This window comes from Glandiceps talaboti, chromosome 1 (genome assembly GCF_964340395.1).
Source record: "Glandiceps talaboti chromosome 1, keGlaTala1.1, whole genome shotgun sequence".
Classification (NCBI taxonomy): Eukaryota; Metazoa; Hemichordata; class Enteropneusta; family Spengelidae; genus Glandiceps; species Glandiceps talaboti.
Window position 1 is genome coordinate 35,360,412 of NC_135549.1, and position 22,949 is coordinate 35,383,360.

The following is a 22,949-nucleotide window of genomic DNA, read 5'->3' on the forward strand; positions in this document are numbered from 1 at the left end:
TTATAAATATTGCGAAATGTCAAGTACAACCCATAACACCAAAGTAAAGCATTTTCTGTATGTACCACAATCGTTTAAAGCATCCATATCAAGTGTTAAAGTAATCTGGTTCATTTGCTAATTGACCACATTAGAAAGACCACATGCTAGGCTTGTAAATAAACCAATTGAAACAGTATACTTTTACACTTGATATGAATGCTATAAATGAGTATAGCACAAAGAGAAAGTGCTTTACTTCAGTGTTACCAGTTGTACAAGGTTTAAATACAATGGAATGATGAAAACAAATTGGCCGAGTCTGCTGACAGGCACCGGTCACAAGAAACTCTGTAAATTAAAATATCAGACGATGTTATGTCTACTACAACTAGTACAAGTTGAATGTTGTTGACTTGGTAAATTTGTTAGAAAATTGAAATTCGAATTGCCTCAAAATTATTTTAGATCCCTAGTTTATTTCATTCATCATTAAAATTTTCCAGGGTTAAAGCTGTAAGACACTGGAATTATTTATAGCCAACCTCAAAATCCTCTTTTTTTTCTTTTTCTTGTGTGCATTTCCCAGTCATTATTTTTCTGAGATTTTGTGTAATTTTTCATAACAGTAGATTTTTTTTAATAAAATGGTGACTATGGTATAAAAGTACAATACATTACCAACTTTCTGTGTAAAATGTGTTTTATAGTGAGACATCATATGAAACCACTAACCACTTTATTACATCGCTAAAACAAAACTGCATAGTGAAGAGCTGAAGAACTGAACCACTTCTACATGTTACCAAAATAAAAAATTAAATTAAAAAGAACAGCGGAGCTATTCTGACCGATAGTCCCCGCCGGACGAAGTCCGGGACGGGAACTTATGGATTGGGTTCCGTCTGTCCGTGCGTGCGGCCGTCCATCCGTCCCTCTGCAGCCGTTTCTTGGAGATGCCTGGACTGATTTTTTTCAAACTTGGGACAGGGGCAACATACAATGGCATACATATGCACGTCAATTTGTTTCATGATACGATCCAATATGGCCGCCTGGCAGCCATTTTGTTTACAAATTTTCCCTGTCTAAAGCCATAACTCAGACATGCTTGAACAGATCTCATTCAAAGTTGGTATTAGGACAGTGTTCTATGACATACATGTGTATATTCATTGTTGTCATGATACGATCCAAAATGGCCGCCTAGCAGCCATTTTGTTTGTGAATTTTCCATGTCCAAAGCCATAACTCAGACATGCTTGAACAGATCTCATTCAAAGTTGGTATTAGGACAGTGTTCCATGACATACATGTGCATATCCATTTTCTTCGTGATCCCCCATACCCGACCCATCCTTTATTGTTGTAGGTATGTTCCATGTCCAACAAGCAGACACAACATATCTAAGTCTGTTTGATTTAGGTTCACAAGTGTTGTTGCGTGATCAGAGTAGTGATAATTCCTTAAAACCCAATCATTCTCAATGACTTGTTTTTTAAATTATCAGCAAATTTTACCAGAAATGTGCCCTTTGTTATAATCCATAATATGTACCAAATAATTTGAAGATTGAAGTATGCATCCAAGCCTTATTATAAATCTGTAAGTCTTCATCAAATTACCAATTACTAACAAATAAATGAAAGCTGTGTCAATAAACTATAACTTTAAAGGACGCATATACATTATCTATTCAATTCAAAATTGTAGAAAAATTATATCGATTATCTATTATATAATGCCAAAAAATCAATGTTAGTTTTACATCTGGTCATAATACTTATTTTAATTTGTGGGCTACAAATACTCGCCTGTGGAATCATGCGGCAATACATGTATCTTAAAATTGTAAACTTTGAATTTCATGCAGTTTGGCATATAAAATGCAGATGATAACATATCACAAATATCAATGCTTGTTGATGTAGATGTTCAAGCACATTATTTTTTTAGTTGCCCAAAAGGCCCCACGGACTATTTGAATGGGGTTCTGTCTGTGCATCAGTCTGCATCATATCAGTGTATGCATCCGTCCATCCATCCATAATGTCATTTCTCAGATATGCTATATCCAATTTCATTCAAACCTAACACAGAGATGAAATATCTTTATCCATAATAAGTTATATATTAAGTTTTCTAATGAGACATTGACCTTTGACAACTACCTCTATCTTCAAGTTCACCCGGCCAAAAACTAATTACAGTCCATGTGTACATTACTGAATTTTTCTATAACGGGATCGATCTTCTTCTTGTTGTCGGCATTGGTGAACTGGAATATTTTAAATATCTGTTGTGCTGTGGTCCCAGCTACGTTTAGAAATGTGGCGACTTGGACTGCCTCATCTTTCTTGTTCAATTCCGCTGCTAGAAAGAGCGTTTCCCAGCTACGACTGTTCTCTGCAGTGTTGCCATCCAGGCTTAATGGCACTGGAGGTTTTAACTGAATGTTTGATTGGGCCATTTATCCGTCAACTTCTGACACCATGTGAAGAAGTGAATCGGGACACCATGCTGTCTGTCTCCAAGTGCATACTGGGAATCTTTATTTCTCCAAGTTAACATAGAGGGCGACATTACATATGTGATACAACATACATATCATTTCAATGTAAATACATCACAGCACTCACTGCAGTCATATTGTCTGTATGAAGGATCACCCTGTGGTTTGCCCAACATGGTGACCAATGTACCACTGCCAGCAAAAATTAGTGTAAAAAGTTTCTTTATAAATAATATGTGACTCGGCCACAGCTGGCCAGTCTGACCATGGGTAATAAAACGAAAGAATGTGCCCGCTGCACGACCTGATGAGTTCATATGAACATCAGTAATAGGGTCCCTATTTAAGAATTTCATAGTACCATTAAAAACAGTTATAAGTACTGGATCCACCATTCTACAAAAAATTCTGATGACAACTTCACTTTATGACCTGGCTTCTTAAGCTTTGCTATGGTGTTGAGAATACGGTGGAGGAAAGTTCTACCTCCCTGAATAACCTGACAAGCCCAGTTTAGTTTCTGAGCAAGGGATTGAAATTGGCGTTGCGACACACGCTTACATTTTCTGAAGAGCAAAAGCAGGCCAGACAGCTCGCACAATTTGTCTGGTGGCAAGGATAAAGTCTGGGGAACAGAGTCAATCAACACTTCCAAAAAGGTAATACACTGTGTTGAGCCTACCACCTTCTGCCAAGCAATGGCAACCCCCAGTTTACACAGCAGTTTAAGTAAGACATTGAGGGCAGCCTGACAATAGCCATAATTATCTGCAATGATAAGGAAATCATCTAAATATACAACAACACTATTAATACCCATTCTATTGAGCATTTGGTGCACCGACTGTGTAATGCAGTGAAAAATCATAGTAGCCGGCCCTCTTGGCAACTTAGTATCAAACATGTGTGTAAAATAACTATGTTTATGAAAAGTCCATTTGAGCCCTGTTGCCCTGTAATTATAAGGGTGTATATGCACAGAATGGTAAGCTGACTTGAGGTCAACCTTTGCCATGTATGAACCTGGTTGTATTAAATCAATAGCATCATGTAACAACTAGTAAAAGAAGGCACTGATGAATACTATTAGTCATTAAATCCTGCACCCTGAAAGGCGGCTACAGTCACGTATAATGTGAACATCTGCTGAATTTGGTTTAGGTATGGCACCAGGTGCACTCACAGTGTCTGGTTTATCTTTAGTAACCATATAGCGTCCCTCTCTCAGTTCAACAGCATCCCTAATCAGAGAGTCAGTGGTGGACTTGTAATTATTCTGTTCAACTTTTGCTATCTTTGCATCATGATCCACTAATATATGGAACCCATTTAAGATACCATCTAAAATAAAATCTCTGTCTGGGTGCTAATTCAGTGACCCATGCCTCATACTTCAAAGCACTAGGGTGATGAGGCAGAGCAGGAAGATCCTGTTGCATCCTGGCTGTTGCATTTTTTGTTTTACCATTTTTGTTCTGAGTTATACTGACTGGCACTTTTTCACGAAGGTACACTGTAGACAATTAAGTGCTGGGATTCGGTACCCCAGGGGAGGTTGTAGGCAGCCTGCAACATTCTAAACTCTCAGTCATAAACAAGAACAGATGCCCACTCATACCTATCTGCTAACTGAGATACTTTCACAGTATAAGCTAAATATTGTTTGACATGAGCCATATCATAAGAATGATTTGATATTAATTCACACAAAATACGAGCATTAGCAGCTGCCCACTGTTGTGGTGTGACTGCATTCAAGTCTGATTTGTTTGGCCCAGACTCCAACAGATAACAGTGTCTTGTCCGTTTTTGCAGTGAAGGATCCAGGGACATAGTCTACAATGTCCAAGTGTTTCTGACCTGCTACTGTTTTTGGTTTAAGGTAAACTAGTGGATCCAAATCCATTCGTTTGGGCAAGGAGGTGCGATTTTGAGGAGAATTCACACCATCTGGTTGTAGCAATTTAAGCATACCATCCAAAGAGAGTGGTGGTGTATCCATATCCTTAGTTGGCGATGTTGTGGCTGTCTCACTAATGATCGTAGCTCGGGTCTCTGGATCGCATGTTTTTGGTGGTATGGTCGCCGCCATCTTTGTTGTGTGTTTGTTGCTGCACAACTCCTCCAGCACTGCTTCTAGTTGTCTAAACTGTGCTAGAGGACTCACTTTCATTAAAATCAAATCTTCAGGTTTCATTCTCTGAATAGAATTCAAAGTTACAAAACCACTTACACTCAACACCTCCATTGTCAATATAGAGAACCTGTTGTCTTCTGCCCACAACATTACTTCTAAATCTGGAGTCTGTAAGAGTACGTCTTGTTCATTTATGGTAGGTGTGGCGGTACTGCCATGCGCTCGTGCAACATGTGCAGATGTACTAAAATCTGGCTTGATTTTTGGATTTTCCATTGCTTTCTGTGAGGTTGTTGTGACTTCTGAAGGGTCACCAAAGGTAAAGGGTCTCTGATTAACAATGTTAAAAGGCTCCTCACAAAAAACAATTATCGTCCTGGGAAAACCAAAAGAAAAATTTTCACACAAGCCAAGTGTGACTGCTAAGACGGCCAATGCCAAATCTTGCATGCTACAAGTCTTGTGACGCCACGCGTCACCTCTGCGGTAATATTCAAACCACGCTCAAGGGAGCAAACCCAAATATGGATATACAGTTACCTATGAGGAAGTTTTGCGATTTAGGCAGTCAGTTGAGAAATTCACAAGTGGACAAAAGTTATAGTCTTTGGTTGCACTACTGAAGCCCCTTGTGTCAGAAACAATTGTAGCTGTAGATCAACTGGAATTTTATGTCGTAAATATTACAAGTGTGAATCAAATGAAAAATGCAAAAATGAACACTCTAATGTTGATGCATATGACAATGACACAGGATGAGATGAGGTTGATGCAGAATAAAACTGCAACCTCTAATACTTTCATGCAGACATAACAGTTGATACTTTTTGAAAGTTGGTTTTAAATCTACACTTAGTCTAGCTATAAGTGGAGTATAACTATTTCGATCAGACAGTCAATAATATATGGTCAATGGAAATTGTTAAAACACCAATAATAAGACATCGTACATGTCAATTAGAGGTCTATTTTATTTTTAAGACAGTATGGTAATAAGTTGAAACTGATTTATTGGGGCCCTGATGTTTGGATTGGAACCCAAAAATCTATTTGATTGGATATATTGCACCAAACTCCATAAATATAAATATGTAAATACATAAATTTGTTTACCACAGGTGATTCAATACTGTGCAGAAGTCAATTTTATGATTTAGTAATTTTTTTAAATTAACTTAAACATTTTTTAAAAAGATTTGTAAGATATACTATCTTACAATTTAAAAAAAAAAATTCAGTTGTAACTAATACACTGCTAAGAGTTCAATCCGGCATTTATAAACTATAAAAAAACCAAAAAGAAAATAGAGAGAAAAACTGGGTACCCTAGCACACCTTGTCTTGTCCCTAGAGATTACAGAACAGTTGTAATTGTTTTCACAGTGAAGCTAGTTTTATCATTTATAGATGTGCAATTTATGCAAATTAAGTTATTATTTTATGAATTGTTAATTATTCCTATAGTTATCTTTATTCTTTTTATGTCATACCTTCAAAGTAATTGTACTCAAGTTAATGATTCAGATTTAGTGAATCAATGGTCAATATTGCACGATACTGTATGTATTACGGTGTGCTGCAAGTAATTTATGCAAATTATTCATTACTTTACTCTCTTTTTTTCAGTACATGTATATCTTATTTCTTGTTTCATTCCTTTAAGCATTTATTGTAGTTTGGTTTCTTGAATCAGTGACAAATATTTAAACAATGATGTACGCCCTCCCAGCCCATAATGGACGAAAGCAAACTTTGAACGACATAATGGGCTAGGCGACAGCCGAGCCCATTATGGAGTGCAAAGTTTGCTTGAGTCCATTATGGACTGGGAGGGCATACATTATTGTTATTATTTTATAGTTTTGCCAATTCCAGTGAATTTGTAGACCGAGAAACGCAAAACAACGTATAATATACACAGCGCTGAACATCGTCTGCCATGTTCGGCCCGGAAGCTGAATACTAATCATAGCGACACACGTACGTACACGTACACACACATATACACTTCAATGAACTGCTGTGAAGACAAACTTGTTTTATGAATGCGTTGTATTTTTAAACAGTGGAAATGACAATCATAAGTAACAACATACATTTCGAAAAAATACCTAGTCGTACGAAGAAACAGAACAAATAAGCTTGTATTGTTATGCTCGTTCCGGGGCCGCGATACCCAATAATGGAGTACATTATCAGTAATAATGTACAGCGATGACGTCACAAAATTCACTGGAATTGGTAATGCTATAATATAATGCCTGATATTAAATGTTAGCTATGCTTCAAAATGCAATTTATGCAAATTATGCAAATTACCAATTATCTTTTAATGTTTTTGTTTTTTTATTTCTTTGTGTTATTATTTAACCCAGGACTATTTTATAAAGATGTGTGCAATATAAAACTCACTTATACATGGTAATGTTGTATACATGTACTCTTAGATGGCCAAAATTTTAACACAATGCAAGGTTGATTGGCCTGGCAACTGGACTAAGAGGGGGACCAATCCTCGACCTTGTTCTCACAGATTTACCTGCTTCTTCCACTACTTCTGCCAACGTGGGTGCTTCTGACCATCAGTGTTCACGGTGACACAAAATCATGCATATTATATGCGATGGAAATTAATTTTACGCATATTTGATCGAACGATTCGTATCCTGTATGCAACCAATTTTGTTACATTTGCCATGCCTCGACTGACGATGCGGCATCGTACTGAGTGAGAGTCATTTGTTTTTATTTTGATACATAATAACATGTACCCTGGCACTGTCACAATCAATGTGAAAAAGACACAACACTAATGTTGCAATTTTTAATGCCATTGTTGTGTCTACCTGGAAAACTACATGCCAAACACAGCTGCACAGGTTCAAATGGACACTCAACACGTCATGCTCCCACGTCAAAAACCTCACACTGTAAGACATGCCTAGCCATAGTTCTATTCATCATGTTCAGATTTTATTAACAAAAACCAAAATAGTCAGAGACAATATGGCATGGCACCAGGGTAGGCCTTCAGTTAACACAGGTCTTTTTTGAAAGAAGATGAAACCCGTTTTGTGTCACTGTACTGGTGGTAATGAACTCAATCAAAAGAAAATGAAATAAAACGAATCAGAATACATAGTTTTCAAGAGGGACAGTTATTCGACAAAACTTCCTGCTATGATGTGACAACTCACTAAGATTTGGAAAGGTCAAAGATTGCACTGTGACGACACATGCAACGTCTGAACTATTAAACTAAAGGGAAGGGATAGAGGGGAGTTTAGCATTCAACTTCAATACTGACGTAGCCATGGGAAAATCTTACTTCTGTGTTTTTTATTAAAAGAAGCAAATCATAGACACAGTAACTTTGAAAACCATATATTTTGGAGTTCATTTAGTGTACACGTAAAAACAGACCGTTCTGAGACTTTGTCATGGCTCAACTATCCATGAACAGTGGACTCGTCCTCATTGACACCACATGTTTACATTGCATCATGTGTTGTCTTCAGGTTCGGTCTCTGTAACTTCAGTGGGTATGAAAATGTTAGTCCATTTTCGTTTCGATTAGAATTAAATAATTAAGGAATGAGAATGTACCATTTTGTTCATTTTAGTGACATTTTATCTAGTATCATCTAAGTAGTGTCGGTGAACAACACAAGCCTTTCTCAAAGTTTCATATTTCATTTTTATTTTTGTACCGTAAACATGAGACAGTGTGTGTTTACATGCAAACAATCCATCGATCTGAGTTGGCTTCAAGTTCACCCCTGAAAAGGGCCAATGTGGAAAATATTCCCTGTATCTCCTGATCTTCGTTGAGCTAAATGACGGAGGAAAGACATGTTGACTGTTTGAAAGCTATAGAATGAATGACAAGTTTGAAAAAAGTAAGCGTGAATGTGATTCGCACAGGAAAGAACATCTTTGTGTTTCATGAATTTTTTTGCATAACGGATAAATATCTGAAGACTACCTAAATGATCGTAGTTTAGGTTCATGAATAACAGACAATGGGTATTTAATTTTTATTGTCTACAACCTAAAGGTTCATGAATATGTGTCAAGACTATATGAATATTCACTGTAGTACATAGTAAATATTACTCTTTACCCGTCAGGGCTTGTAATAATTACAATGTTTTTGATTTCACCCCTAAAATACATTGATTTTACATATGACAAAACTAAATTTCCACAACTGCCACATCAATTAACACTATCTCCATTATTCAGGGTATGTTCTCTAGGTACCATAAACTTGGAAGTAAATTGGCAACGCATCAAAATTAGGTCGATACGCAAATTTCAATAGTCTGTGCATACAACATACGCAATGAAAAAAAAAATCGCCGTGAACACTGGACCATAATCTGGTGCTAGTTAAGCTAGATGTCCCTGCATTCAGAGATAAGCCTTATAAAAGGAAGGTAAGGCTTTACAACCAAACCAGCTACTGGGAAATGAGAGGCTACATCTCCACAGCCTGGCCCCAAGTATGATCTCAAGAAGATCCAGAGAAGGCTTGTAACAGGGTTACCGATTTTATCTGTGATGCCATGGACCTACACATTCCTAGCAAAACTGTCGTCAAAAGGACGTTTGACAAATGCAGGAGGGCTGCAAGAAAGAAATGACAAATTTTTCCTCAGCTTAAACAGGACAACACATCTGCCAACAAGGAGAAATTACAACATGGCAGAGAAAGAGGCTAGAAGGAACTACAACACCAAACTCAAAGAGGACATTACCAACAACAATCTTAGCAGTAAGAGGAGGTAGTGAGTTGTGAACTCACTTGCTGGCAGAGCTTCTCATCCTGACATTGCAGTCATTGTTCATGATGAAGCTGCCCACACTACAGCAGGGGAAAAAGCCAAAGTGTTCTGCAAGGCCTTTGCAGGGAAATGCCATCTACCAGATGCAGATGCTACTGCCCCACATATTGACCAATCCACAGCTACCTCTGTGACAAACATCATCTTCAAGCCTAAGATCATCAAAAGACTGTTGAAACAGTTTGTACCTGACAAAACAACTGGTCCAGACCAAATTCATGCCAGAGTCCTCAAAGAGTGCAGCGCGGAACTTGCAAGTCCCCTGTGTCGCCTTTTCCAACTGTGCTTCACACATGGAGTATTTCCAAGCCAATGGAAAACAGTCAATGTAACACCTATCCATAAGAGGGACTCCAGATCTGACCCTTCAAAGTATCGGCCCATGTCGCTACTCAGCATTATCAGCAAAGTAATGGAAGCAGAAGTCAACAAACAACTACACAGCTACATGTTTCAGAACAACCTGATATCTAGCAGACAGGTTGGTTTCAGAACAACCTGATATCTAGCAGACAGGTTGGTTTCAGAACAACCTGATATCTGCTACTAGCAGACAGGTTGGTTTCAGAACAACCTGATATCTAGCAGACAGGTTGGTTTCAGAACAACCTGATACCTAGCAGACAGGTTGGTTTCAGAACAACCTGATATCTAGCAGACAGGTTGGTTTCAGAACAACCTGATATCTAGCAGACAGGTTGGTTTCAGAACAACCTGATATCTAGCAGACAGGTTGGTTTCAGAACAACCTGATATCTAGCAGACAGGTTGGTTTCAGAACAACCTGATATCTAGCAGACAGGTTGGTTTCAGAACAACCTGATATCTAGCAGACAGGTTGGTTTCAGACCAGGCTACAGCATGGCAGATCTTGTCACTATTCTCTCCCAGAAATGGAACAACACCTTGGACAAAGGAGAAGATGTGTGTGTTATAGCTCTGGATATAAAAGGAGCTTTTGACAAGGTGCGGAACAACCAAACATGGGTCCAAGGGTGTGTCTGGAAAGTTGTTGAGATGGTTACAGAGCTACCTATCTGAGAGATCAATTACAGTTGTCTTGTCAGGCCAGAATTAAAAAGCTTCCTCCATCAATGCTTCCACGACTCAGAGATCCATACTTGGGCCACTTCTGTTCTCTATCTTCATTGATGATCTCGTAGATGTGTGTTAGAACGAACTCTACCTGTATGCTGATGACTCAACACTGTACACGCCTATACACTCACCAAAGGACAGCAATGCAGTTAGTCTCAACAGAGATCTTGACAGGATGAAAGCTTGGGCTGACATATGGAAGGTCACTTTTGAGCCAACAAAGTGCAAGTTGATGATAATATCAAGAAAGCGAACCCCATCCAAATTGAATCTATACTTTGGAGACTGTCAGCTAGGCGTGAAGGACGAGCTTGAAATTCTAGGTGTAATCATCGACAGCAAGCTTGCTTGGTCCAAACACATCTCATCCATTACTACTAGAGCTGGACAGAAACTTAGTGCCTTGAGAAAAGTATCCAACAAGCTTGACCCCATAGGCTGAGCAACAGTGTACAAAGAATAAGTCCAGAGTATCATGGAATATGCATTTCTGCGTTGGATAAATGCCTCACAAACTACTCTCAGCCAACTCGACAACATCCAGAAGAAGGCATTCAAGATCATAGGTGTTGATGAAGCCACTGCCTGCACTCAATTTTCCATTCCTATAGGTCAGACTATTGCTGCAGTGTCAGTACTGTACAAAATGCACACCAGGCAGTGCCCAACAGATCTGTATACTATACTTCCTCCTCCACTGGATAGATAGCGTGTGACTCGGATATGTGTCTATTCACTTTAAACACTGTGAGTAGACATATGGGTCTATTGATTTTAAACTGTATGGACACAGTGAGAAGACATATGGGTCTATTGACTTTAAACTGTGTTGACACTGTGAGTAGACATATGGGTCTATTGACTTTAAACTGTGTTGACACAGTGAGTAGACATATTGGTCTATTGACTTTAAACTGTGTTGACACTGTTAGTAGACATATGGGTCTATTGACTTTAATCTGTGTTGACACTGTTAGTAGACATATGGGTCTATTGACTTTAAACTTTGTTGACACTGAGTAGACATGTGACTATTCACTTTAAACTGTGTTGACACTGTTAGTAGACATATGGGTGTATTGACTTTAAACTTTGTTGACACTGAGTAGACATGTGACTATTCACTTTAAACTGTGTTGACACTGTGAGTAGATATATGGGTCTATTGACTTTAAACCCTATAGACACAGTGAGTAGACATGTGTCTATTGACTTTAAACTGTGTTGACACAGTGAGTAGACATATGGGTCTATTGACTTTAAACTGTGTTGACACTGTGAGTAGACATATTGGTCTATTGACTTTAAACTTTGTTGACACTGAGTAGACATGTGACTATTCACTTTAAACTGTATTGACACAGTGAGTAGACATGTCTATTGACTTTAAACTTTGTTGACACTGAGTAGACATGTGACTATTCACTTTAAACTGTGTTGACACTGTTAGTAGACATATGGGTATATTGACTTTAAACTGTGTTGACACTGTTAGTAGACATATGGGTATATTGACTTTAAACTGTGTTGACACTGAGTAGACATATTAGTCTATTGACTTTAAACTGTGTTGACACTGTGAGTAGACGTGTCTATTGACTTTAAACTGTGTTGACACTGTGAGTAGACGTGTCTATTGACTTTAAACTGTGTTGACACAGTGAGTAGACATATGGGTCTATTCACTTTAAACTGTGTTGACACTGTGAGTAGACATATGGGTCTATTTACTTTAAACTGTGTAGACACTGTGAGTAGACATATGGGTCTATTAACTTTAAACTGTGTTGACACTGAGTAGACATATGGGTCTATTGACTTTAAACTGTGTTGACACAGTGAGTAGACATGTGTCTATTCACTTTAAACTGTGTTGACACTGTGAGTAGACATATAGGTCTATTGACTTTAAACCCTGTAGACACTGTGAGTAGACATATGGGTCTATTGACTTTAAACTGTGTTGACACAGTGAGTAGACATATTGGTCTATTGACTTTAAACTCTGTTGACACTGTGAGTAGACATATGGGTCTATTGACTTTAAACTTTGTTGACACTGAGTAGACATGTGACTATTGACTTTAAACTGTGTTGACACTGTGAGTAGACATATGGGTCTATTGACTTTAAACTGTGTTTACACTGTTAGTAGACATATGGGTCTATTGACTTTAAACTGTGTTGACACTGTTAGTAGACATATGGGTCTATTGACTTTAAACTGTGTAGACACTGTGAGTAGACATGTCACTATTCACTTTAAACTGTGTTGACACTGTGAGTAGACATATGGGTCTATTGACTTTAAACCCTGTAGACACAGTGAGTAGACATGTCTATTCACTTTAAACTGTGTTGACACAGTGAGTAGACATGTCTATTCACTTTAAACTGTGTTGACACTGTTAGTAGACATATGTGTCTATTGACTTTAAACTGTGTTGACACAGTGAGTAGACATATGGGTCTATTGACTTTAAACTGTGTTGACACAGTGAGTAGACGTGTCTATTGACTTTAGACTGTGTTGACACAGTGAGTAGACATATAGGTCTATTGACTTTAAACTGTGTTGACACAGTGAGTAGACATATGGGTCTATTGACTTTAAACCCTATAGACACAGTGAGTAGACATGTGTCTATTGACTTTAAACTGTGTTGACACAGTGAGTAGACATATTGGTCTATTGACTTTAAACTGTGTTGACACAGTGAGTAGACGTGTCTATTGACTTTAAACTGTGTTGACACAGTGAGTAGACATATAGGTCTATTGACTTTAAACTGTGTTGACACAGTGAGTAGACATATAGGTCTATTGACTTTAAACTGTGCTGACACAGTGAGTAGACATATAGGTCTATTGACTTTAAACTGTGTTGACACAGTGAGTAGACATATAGGTCTATTGACTTTAAACTGTGTTGACACAGTGAGTAGACATGTGTCTATTCACTTTAAACTGTGTTGACACAGTGAGTAGACATATTGGTCTATTGACGTTAAACCCTGTAGACACTGTGAGTAGACATATGGGTCTATTGACTTTAAACTGTGTTGACACAGTGAGTAGACGTGTCTACTGACTTTAAACTGTGTTGACACAGTGAGTAGCCATGTCTATTGACTTTAAACTGTGTTGACACTGTGAGTAGACATATGGGTCTATTGACTTTAAACCCTGTAGACACTGTGAGTAGACATATGGGTCTATTGACTTTAAACTGTGTTGACATTGAGTAGACATGTGTGTATATTGACTTTAAACTGTGTTGACACTGTGAGTAGACATATGGGTCTATTGACTTTAAACTGTGTTGACACTGAGTAGACGTGTGTATATTGACTTTAAACTGTGTTTACACTGTGAGTAGACATATGTGTATAATGACATTAATCTGTGTTGACACTGTGAGTAGACAAATGTGTCTATTCACTTTAAACTGTGTTGACACTGAGAAGACATGTGACTATTCACTTTAAACTGTGTTGACACAGTGAGTAGACATATTGGTCTATTGACGTTAAACCCTGTAGACACTGTGAGTAGACATATGTGTATAATGACATTAATCTGTGTTGACACTGTGAGTAGACAAATGTGTCTATTCACTTTAAACTGTGTTGACACTGAGTAGACATGTGACTATTCACTTTAAACTGTGTTGACACAGTGAGTAGACATATTGGTCTATTGACGTTAAACCCTGTAGACACTGTTAGTAGACATATGGGTCTATTGACTTTAAACTGTGTTGACACAGTGAGTAGACATGTCTATTGACTTTAAACTGTGTTGACACTGTTAGTAGACATATGGGTCTATTGACTTTAAACTGTGTTGACACTGTTAGTAGATAATGTGGGTCTATTCACTTTAAACTGTGTTGACACAGTGAGTAGACATGTCTATTCACTTTAAACTTTGTTGACACTGTGAGTAGACATATGGGTCTATTGACTTTAAACTGTGTTGACACTGTTAGTAGATAATGTGGGTCTATTCACTTTAAACTGTGTTGACACTGTTAGTAGACATATGGGTCTATTGACTTTAAACTGTGTTGACACTATTAGTAGACATGTGGGTCTATTGACTTTAAACTGTGTTGACACAGTGAGTAGACATATGGGTCTATTGACTTTAAACTGTGTTGACACTGTTAGTAGACATATTGGTCTATTGACGTTAAACCCTGTAGACACTGTGAGTAGACATATGGGTATATTGACTTTAAACTGTGTTGACATTGAGTAGACATATTGGTCTATTGACTTTAAACTGTGTTGACACAGTGAGTAGACATATGGGTCTATTGACTTTAAACTGTGTTGACACTGTGAGTAGACATATGGGTCTATTGACTTTAAACTGTGTTGACACTGTGAGTAGACATGTGTCTTTTGACTTTAAACTGTGTAGACATTGTTCACAAAAGTCGTGTGTGGATCAAGAATATTTTTACATGTGCAATGTATTTATCCTTATACTATTATATTTCTATTTATTCACCAACCTTAGAAGAGTCAAACGTATGTTCTGAGTAAATGATATGTTATATATTGATGTAGGGCTGAGAAGAAATGGAACATCATGAAGATTGGCATACCAGATAGTGTTGATCGTGGACAGATGTTAGAAGAGTATCTGAAGATAATCAAAAGTTCAGATTTTAATCCACCAGTGGCTGTAGCATACTACATATATTTTGTGAGTACCAACAAACAGTAGTTGACTCAAGTTAAACCTTACACAGAAATGTATGTTGTTTCTGAGAAGGGTATTGGCATTGACAAATGATCACTACATATTATATAATTATACACCTTTATAGCATTGACAGACAATCACTACATATTATTTATCACCTTTATAACATTGACAGACAATCACTACATATTATATATACACCTTTATAGCATTGACAGACAATCACTACATATTATTTATCACCTTTATAACATTGACAGACAATCACTACATATTATATATACACCTTTATAGCATTGACAGACAATCACTACATATTATATATCACCTTTATAACATTGACAGACAATCACTACATATTATATATACACCTTTATAGCATTGACAGACAATCACTACATATTATTTATCACCTTTATAACATTGACAGACAATCACTACATATTATATATACACCTTTATAGCATTGACAGACAATCACTACATATTATATATCACCTTTATAACATTGACAGACATTCACTACATATTATATATCACCTTTAGCATTGACAGACAATCACTACATATTATATATCACCTTTAGCATTGACAGACAATCACTACATATTATATATCACCTTTAGTATTGACAAACAATCACTACATATTATATATCACCTTTAGCATTGACAGACAATCACTACATATTATATATCACCTTTAGCATTGACAGACAATCACTACATATTATATATCACCTTTAGCATTCACAGACAATCACTACATATTATATATACACCTTTAGCATTGACAGACAATCACTACATATTATATATCACCTTTAGCATTCACAGACAATCACTACATATTATATATCAACTTTAGCATTGACAAACAATCACTACATATTATATATACACCTTTAGCATTCACAGACAATCACTACATATTATATATACACCTTTAGCATTGACAGACAATCACTACATATTATATATCACCTTTAGCATTCACAGACAATCACTACATATTATATATACACCTTTAGCATTGACAGACAATCACTACATATTATATATCACCTTTAGCATTCACAGACAATCACTACATATTATATATCACCTTTAGCATTGACAAACAATCACTACATATTATATATACACCTTTAGCATTGACAAACAATCACTACATATTATATGTCACCTTTAGCATTCACAGACAATCACTACATATTATATATACACCTTTAGTATTGACAAACAATCACTACATATTATATATCACCTTTAGCATTGACAGACAATCACTACATATTATATGTCACCTTTAGCATTCACAGACAATCACTACATATTATATATCACCTTTAGCATTCACAGACAATCACTACATATTATATATCACCTTTAGCATTCACAGGCAATCACTACATATTATATATACACCTTTAGCATTGACAAACAATCACTACATATTATATATCACCTTTAGCATTGACAGACAATCACTACATATTATATGTCACCTTTAGCATTAACAGACAATCACTACATATTATATATCACCTTTAGCATTCACAGACAATCACTACATATTATATATACACCTTTAGCATTGACAGACAATCACTACATATTATATATACACCTTTAGCATTCACAGACCATCACTACATATTATATATCACCTTTAGCATTAACAGACAATCACTACATATTATATATACACCTTTAGCATTCACAGACAATCACTACATATTATATATACACCTTTAGCATTGACAGACAATCACTACATATTATATATCACCTTTAGCATTGACAGACAATCACTACATATTATATATCACCTTTAGCATTCACAGACAATCACTGCATATTATATATCACCTTTAGCATTGACAGACAATCACTACATATTATATATACACCTTTAGCATTGACAGACAATCACTACATATTATATATACACCTTTAGCATTCACAGACAATCACTACATATTATATATACACCTTTAGCATTCCCAGACAATCACTACATATTATATGTCACCTTTAGCATTGACAGACAATCACTACACATTATATATCACCTTTAGCATTCACAGACAATCACTACATATTATATATCACCTTTAGCATTCACAGACAATCACTGCATATTATATATCACCTTTAGCATTGACAGACAATCACTACATATTATATATCACCTTTAGCATTGACAGACAATCACTACATATTATATATCACCTTTAGCATTCACAGACAATCACTACATATTATATATCACCTTTAGCATTCACAGACAATCACTGCATATTATATATCACCTTTAGCATTGACAGACAATCACTACATAGTATATATAATATCACCTTTAACATTGACAGACAATCACTACATATTATATATCACCTTTAGCATTCACAGACAATCACTACATATTATATATCACCTTTAGCATTCACAGACAATCACTGCATATTATATATCACCTTTAGCATTAACAGACAATCACTACATATTATATATCACCTTTAGCATTGACAGACAATCACTACATATTATATATACACCTTTATAACATTCACAGACAATCACTACATATTATATGTCACCTTTAGCATTGACAGACAATCACTACACATTATATGTCACCTTTAGCATTGACAGACAATCACTACACATTATATATACACCTTTAGCATTAACAGACAATCACTACATATTATATGTCACCTTTAGCATTAACAGACAATCACTACATATTATATATCACCTTTAGCATTAACAGACAATCACTACATATTATATATACACCTTTAGCATTAACAGACAATCACTACATATTATATGTCACCTTTAGCATTGACAGACAATCACTACATATTATATATCACCTTTATAGCATTGACAGACAATCACTACATATTATATATCACCTTTAGCATTCACAGACAATCACTACATATTATATATACACCTTTAGCATTCACAGACAATCACTACATATTATATATCACCTTTATAGCATTGACAGACAATCACTACATATTATATATACACCTTTAGCATTCACAGACAATCACTACATATTATATATCACCTTTAGCATTCACAGACAATCACTACATATTATATATCACCTTTAGCATTGACAGACAATCACTACATATTATATATACACCTTTAGCATTCACAGACAATCACTACATATTATATATCACCTTTACCATTGACAGACAATCACTACATATTATATATACACCTTTACCATTGACAGACAATCACTACATATTATATATCACCTTTAGCATTGACAGACAATCACTACATATTATATATACACCTTTAGCATTGACAGACAATCACTACATATTATAAACACCTTTAGAAATGACAGACAATCACTACATATTATATATCACCTTTAGCATTGACAGACAATCACTACATATTATATGTCACCTTTAGCATTCACAGACAATCACTACATATTATATATCACCTTTAGCATTGACAGACAATCACTGCATATTATATATCACCTTTAGCATTCACAGACAATCTCTACATATTATATATCACCTTTAGCATTCACAGACAATCACTACATATTATTTATCACCTTTACCATTGACAGACAATCACTACATATTATATATCACCTTTAGCATTGACAGACAATCACTACATAGTATATGTCACCTTTAGCATTCACAGACAATCACTACATATTATATATACACCTTTAGCATTCACAGACAATCACTACATATTATATATACACCTTTAGCATTGACAGACAATCACTACATATTATATATCACCTTTAGCATTGACAGACAATCACTACATATTATATATACACCTTTAGCATTCACAGACAATCACTACATATTATATATCACCTTTATAACATTGACAGACAATCACTACATATTATATATCACCTTTATAACATTCACAGACAATCACTACACCTTTAGCATTGACAGACAATCACTACATATTATATATCACCTTTAGCATTGACAGACAATCACTACATATTATATATACACCTTTAGCATTGACAGACAATCACTACATATTATATATACACCTTTAGCATTGACAGACAATCACTACATATTATATATACACCTTTAGCATTGACAGACAATCACTACATATTATATATCACCTTTAGCATTGACAGACATTCACTACATATTATATATACACCTTTAGCATTCACAGACAATCACTACATATTATATATCACCTTTATAACATTGACAGACAATCACTACATATTATATATCACCTTTATAACATTCACAGACAATCACTACACCTTTACCATTGACAGACAATCACTACATATTATATATACACCTTTAGCATTCACAGACAATCACTACATATTATATATCACCTTTAGCATTGACAGACAATCACTACATATTATATATACACCTTTAGCATTGACAGACAATCACTACATATTATATATACACCTTTAGCATTGACAGACAATCACTACATATTATATATACACCTTTAGCATTCACAGACAATCACTACATATTATATATCACCTTTAGCATTCACAGACAATCACTACATATTATATATACACCTTTAGCATTCACAGACAATCACTACATATTATATATACACCTTTAGCATTCACAGACAATCACTACATATTATATATACACCTTTAGCATTCACAGACAATCACTACAGTCTCAAAACACCAATGTGACAATGGCCCCATTCCAGCAAAAATGAATGGGCCATTTTCAATTTCAATGGGCCATTCAGAAATTCTAATGGGCCCAAGTTAGCATTCATGATCCAACAATAAAGCGAAATAGTTAAAATGAAGTAACCATCAATTCTACATTTTTATTGACAAAATATGAGCTCACACATAGGGAGGTTTCAAATGTGAAAGATGCGTCTTTCAATCACAGAGATGTGGGGGATAATTATACATATAGTTACATTGTTTCTATATTATGTATACGAGTAGTACGTAAAATTTAAAAAAAAAATGAGACTTTAGGCCAGAAAAAAAATAAAAGCTGTTCAACGGGCAACATAACCCGACACATTGGGTAGGTAGGTCAATTTTTTATTTTTTACAAAGGATGTAAAAACAAACCACATGTAATGATGGCAAAACATTTGGAGTTGAGTTTACATTGTACTTGTTCATTCATTTTTACCTCCCGTAAGGGTACGGGAGGTATTAAAAGGGGGAGGTGTGTCTGTCCGTCTGTCTGACTGTGTGTGTGTGTCTTTGTCATCATTTTCTAAAAATCGGCTGGCTTAATTGTAATGAATTTGGAATATATAATCTTTAGGGTAATGGCTAGACCTGATTAGGTTTTGAGCCAGATCTGTTAAAGTTTGATTAGGGAAATTTGCATATATATATACGACTGCATACTTCAATTTCAATTTCAATACAATTTAGTACATACGTTAAACATAACAGAGTGCATATCTCCTATAAAAGTTACTGATTTCACTTGAAGATTTAGTGAATAATTTGCATAATTAAGTAATTAGGCTATACCTTAAGACTGCATACTTCAATTTCACTATAATTTACTTCATACATTAAACATAACAAAGTTTATACGCCCAATAAAGTTTGTTGATGTACCATTACAGTGTTAATAACAAATTTGCAATATTAATGATTTTCGGTAATTAAGATATATTTTAGACCCACATATTGGGTACCTGTTAGTGTAGTAATCAGTAACAAAATACAAACACAAACTTTGGCTATCTTGAGGGCTACTCAGCACCACTTGCAGCTGGGAAGATCACCAGCAGGTGTAAGGAGTATAGGCTATCTGGGGAGGTCCCGGCAAATAGGCCCTATGTGTGCTCCTGAATGTAAACATAAGTAAACCGAAAAGATCACCTGGGAAGGACCCGGCAGGTGTCATAACCATAGCTACCTGGGGGGACCCGGCAGACATAGCTAGGTGGTGAATTGTACAGGGGTAATTTGCAGTAAGCCGAGAAGAGCACCTGGGGAGGACCCGGCAGGCGTCTGTATACTACCTACCTGGGGAGGACCCGGCAGACATAGCTAGGTTGAATTTGTACTGGGGAGAATTTACAATATGCCAAGAAGAGCACCTCGGGAGGACCCGGCAGTTGTCTTATCCTAGCTACCTTGGGAGGACCCGGCAGACATAGCTAGGTGAATGAATTTGTATTCGAAATGAGCTGATTTATTAGTTTTCAGCTGACTGTAAACTGTATTGGGGTAATTGAACAAGGGGAAAAGGCCCAAAAGTAGTGGAATGAATACTGAGCAGTGAATGTAACGAATGCCCCCAAGACAGTTAAAGTTAGTGGTGGAGACCAATGGAAGTAGATTAGGAAGCCTCCGGATGCATATAGAATACTCTATGTGTGTGCCATGCTGACTTGTGCTTGCTGAATGTCTTTCTTAGCAATCCGTATATATCGAGTATAGCAGTTTGATGACCACCTGCCAAGATTCTGTATCATGTGATCTTCGATTCCGATTGCCGCAGCTGATGTAGCTGCTCCAATACGAAACGAGTGTCCACAGAATTTGGACACGTCCAGTCCAATTGTACTTTAATAGTATGTGGCGTAAGTAGCCAATGAATTGTCCTCGAGTGAGAATTCCCTTATCTTGATCAAAGAATAGAGGTGATAAGTTCGTTGCACCTTGATGACGGCGAAGAAGTAGTAACTGTTTCATATAGCCCAGTGTGTTTAGCGCTGGAATGTTGAATATATGGATCGGTGTCCCATTGCCAAATGGATCAGTTTTTGACCTCCGCAATATGACTGTATAATGGAAATTATCCTGAGACCACACAATGTCGCACAGACATATTATGGATGATGTATCTACTGTGTTCCTGACTGTAAATTCTCCATAGCGTAGGAAACTGAAAAAGGCCATATGGCATGGATATAGCAAAAGCAGATCAACGTTGAAAAAGTTCCGTAGTGCAGAAGTGATACTACATAAGATATTGTATGTGATTGGAAAACGTTTTTCAGTGTTTGTTCCTGTAATTGCTTGTATTTCAAGTCGAGGTATTGATGACAGAATGTAACAAAACGTATAAGTATGGTCTCAGATAGGGGCAGAAGTGTGCCTGGTCGAGTGATGACACCACACATTGCGCTGAAATGGATTAATCGTGTCAATGCAGTCTAATATGCTTTGGCTGTCTGGCTGCTAATAGCATACGTCCACAATTTGTTTACCTGCAGGACTATATCTTGAATAGGTCCTCTGGTGGCAGGATTTGGTGGGGTAGCATGTTGATACCCTAGCAACCATGACCACGCCCATAGTAACAGCCAAACGGTCATGTATTTCACAAAGATAACAGGGATTAATAGACAATTGAATAAACATTCAAAAAATGTACGTAAATTAGCCTAGCAACGAGACCACGCCTATAGCAACAGCCAAATAATCATGTATATTACAAAGATAACAATAGTAATAGAAAGACAAATGAATATGCATTCAAAATATGTATGCAAATGTGCCTAGCAACAAGACCACGCCCATAGCAGCAACCAAATGATCACATATATGGTAAAGATAACAATGGGGATTAATAGACAATTGAATAAACATTCAAAAAATGTATGTAAATATGTCTAG

At 36.3% G+C, this 22,949-nt stretch overlaps 1 protein-coding gene across 6 annotated transcripts in view; it reads left to right on the forward strand.

The window, feature by feature from the left end:
- LOC144451224 (AP-5 complex subunit beta-1-like) overlaps positions 1 to 22,949 on the forward strand; it is a 219,229-nt gene that overhangs the window by 149,830 nt on the left and 46,450 nt on the right. For all 6 annotated transcript variants that reach the window (XR_013482294.1, XM_078142207.1, XM_078142058.1 and 3 more), the window contains one exon: positions 15,152 to 15,290. Coding sequence is in view for 5 of the 6 variants with exons in the window: in XM_078142207.1 (XP_077998333.1) it covers positions 15,152 to 15,290 (139 nt within the window). In the remaining variant the exon portion in view is untranslated. The remainder of the gene's footprint in view (positions 1 to 15,151; positions 15,291 to 22,949) is intronic.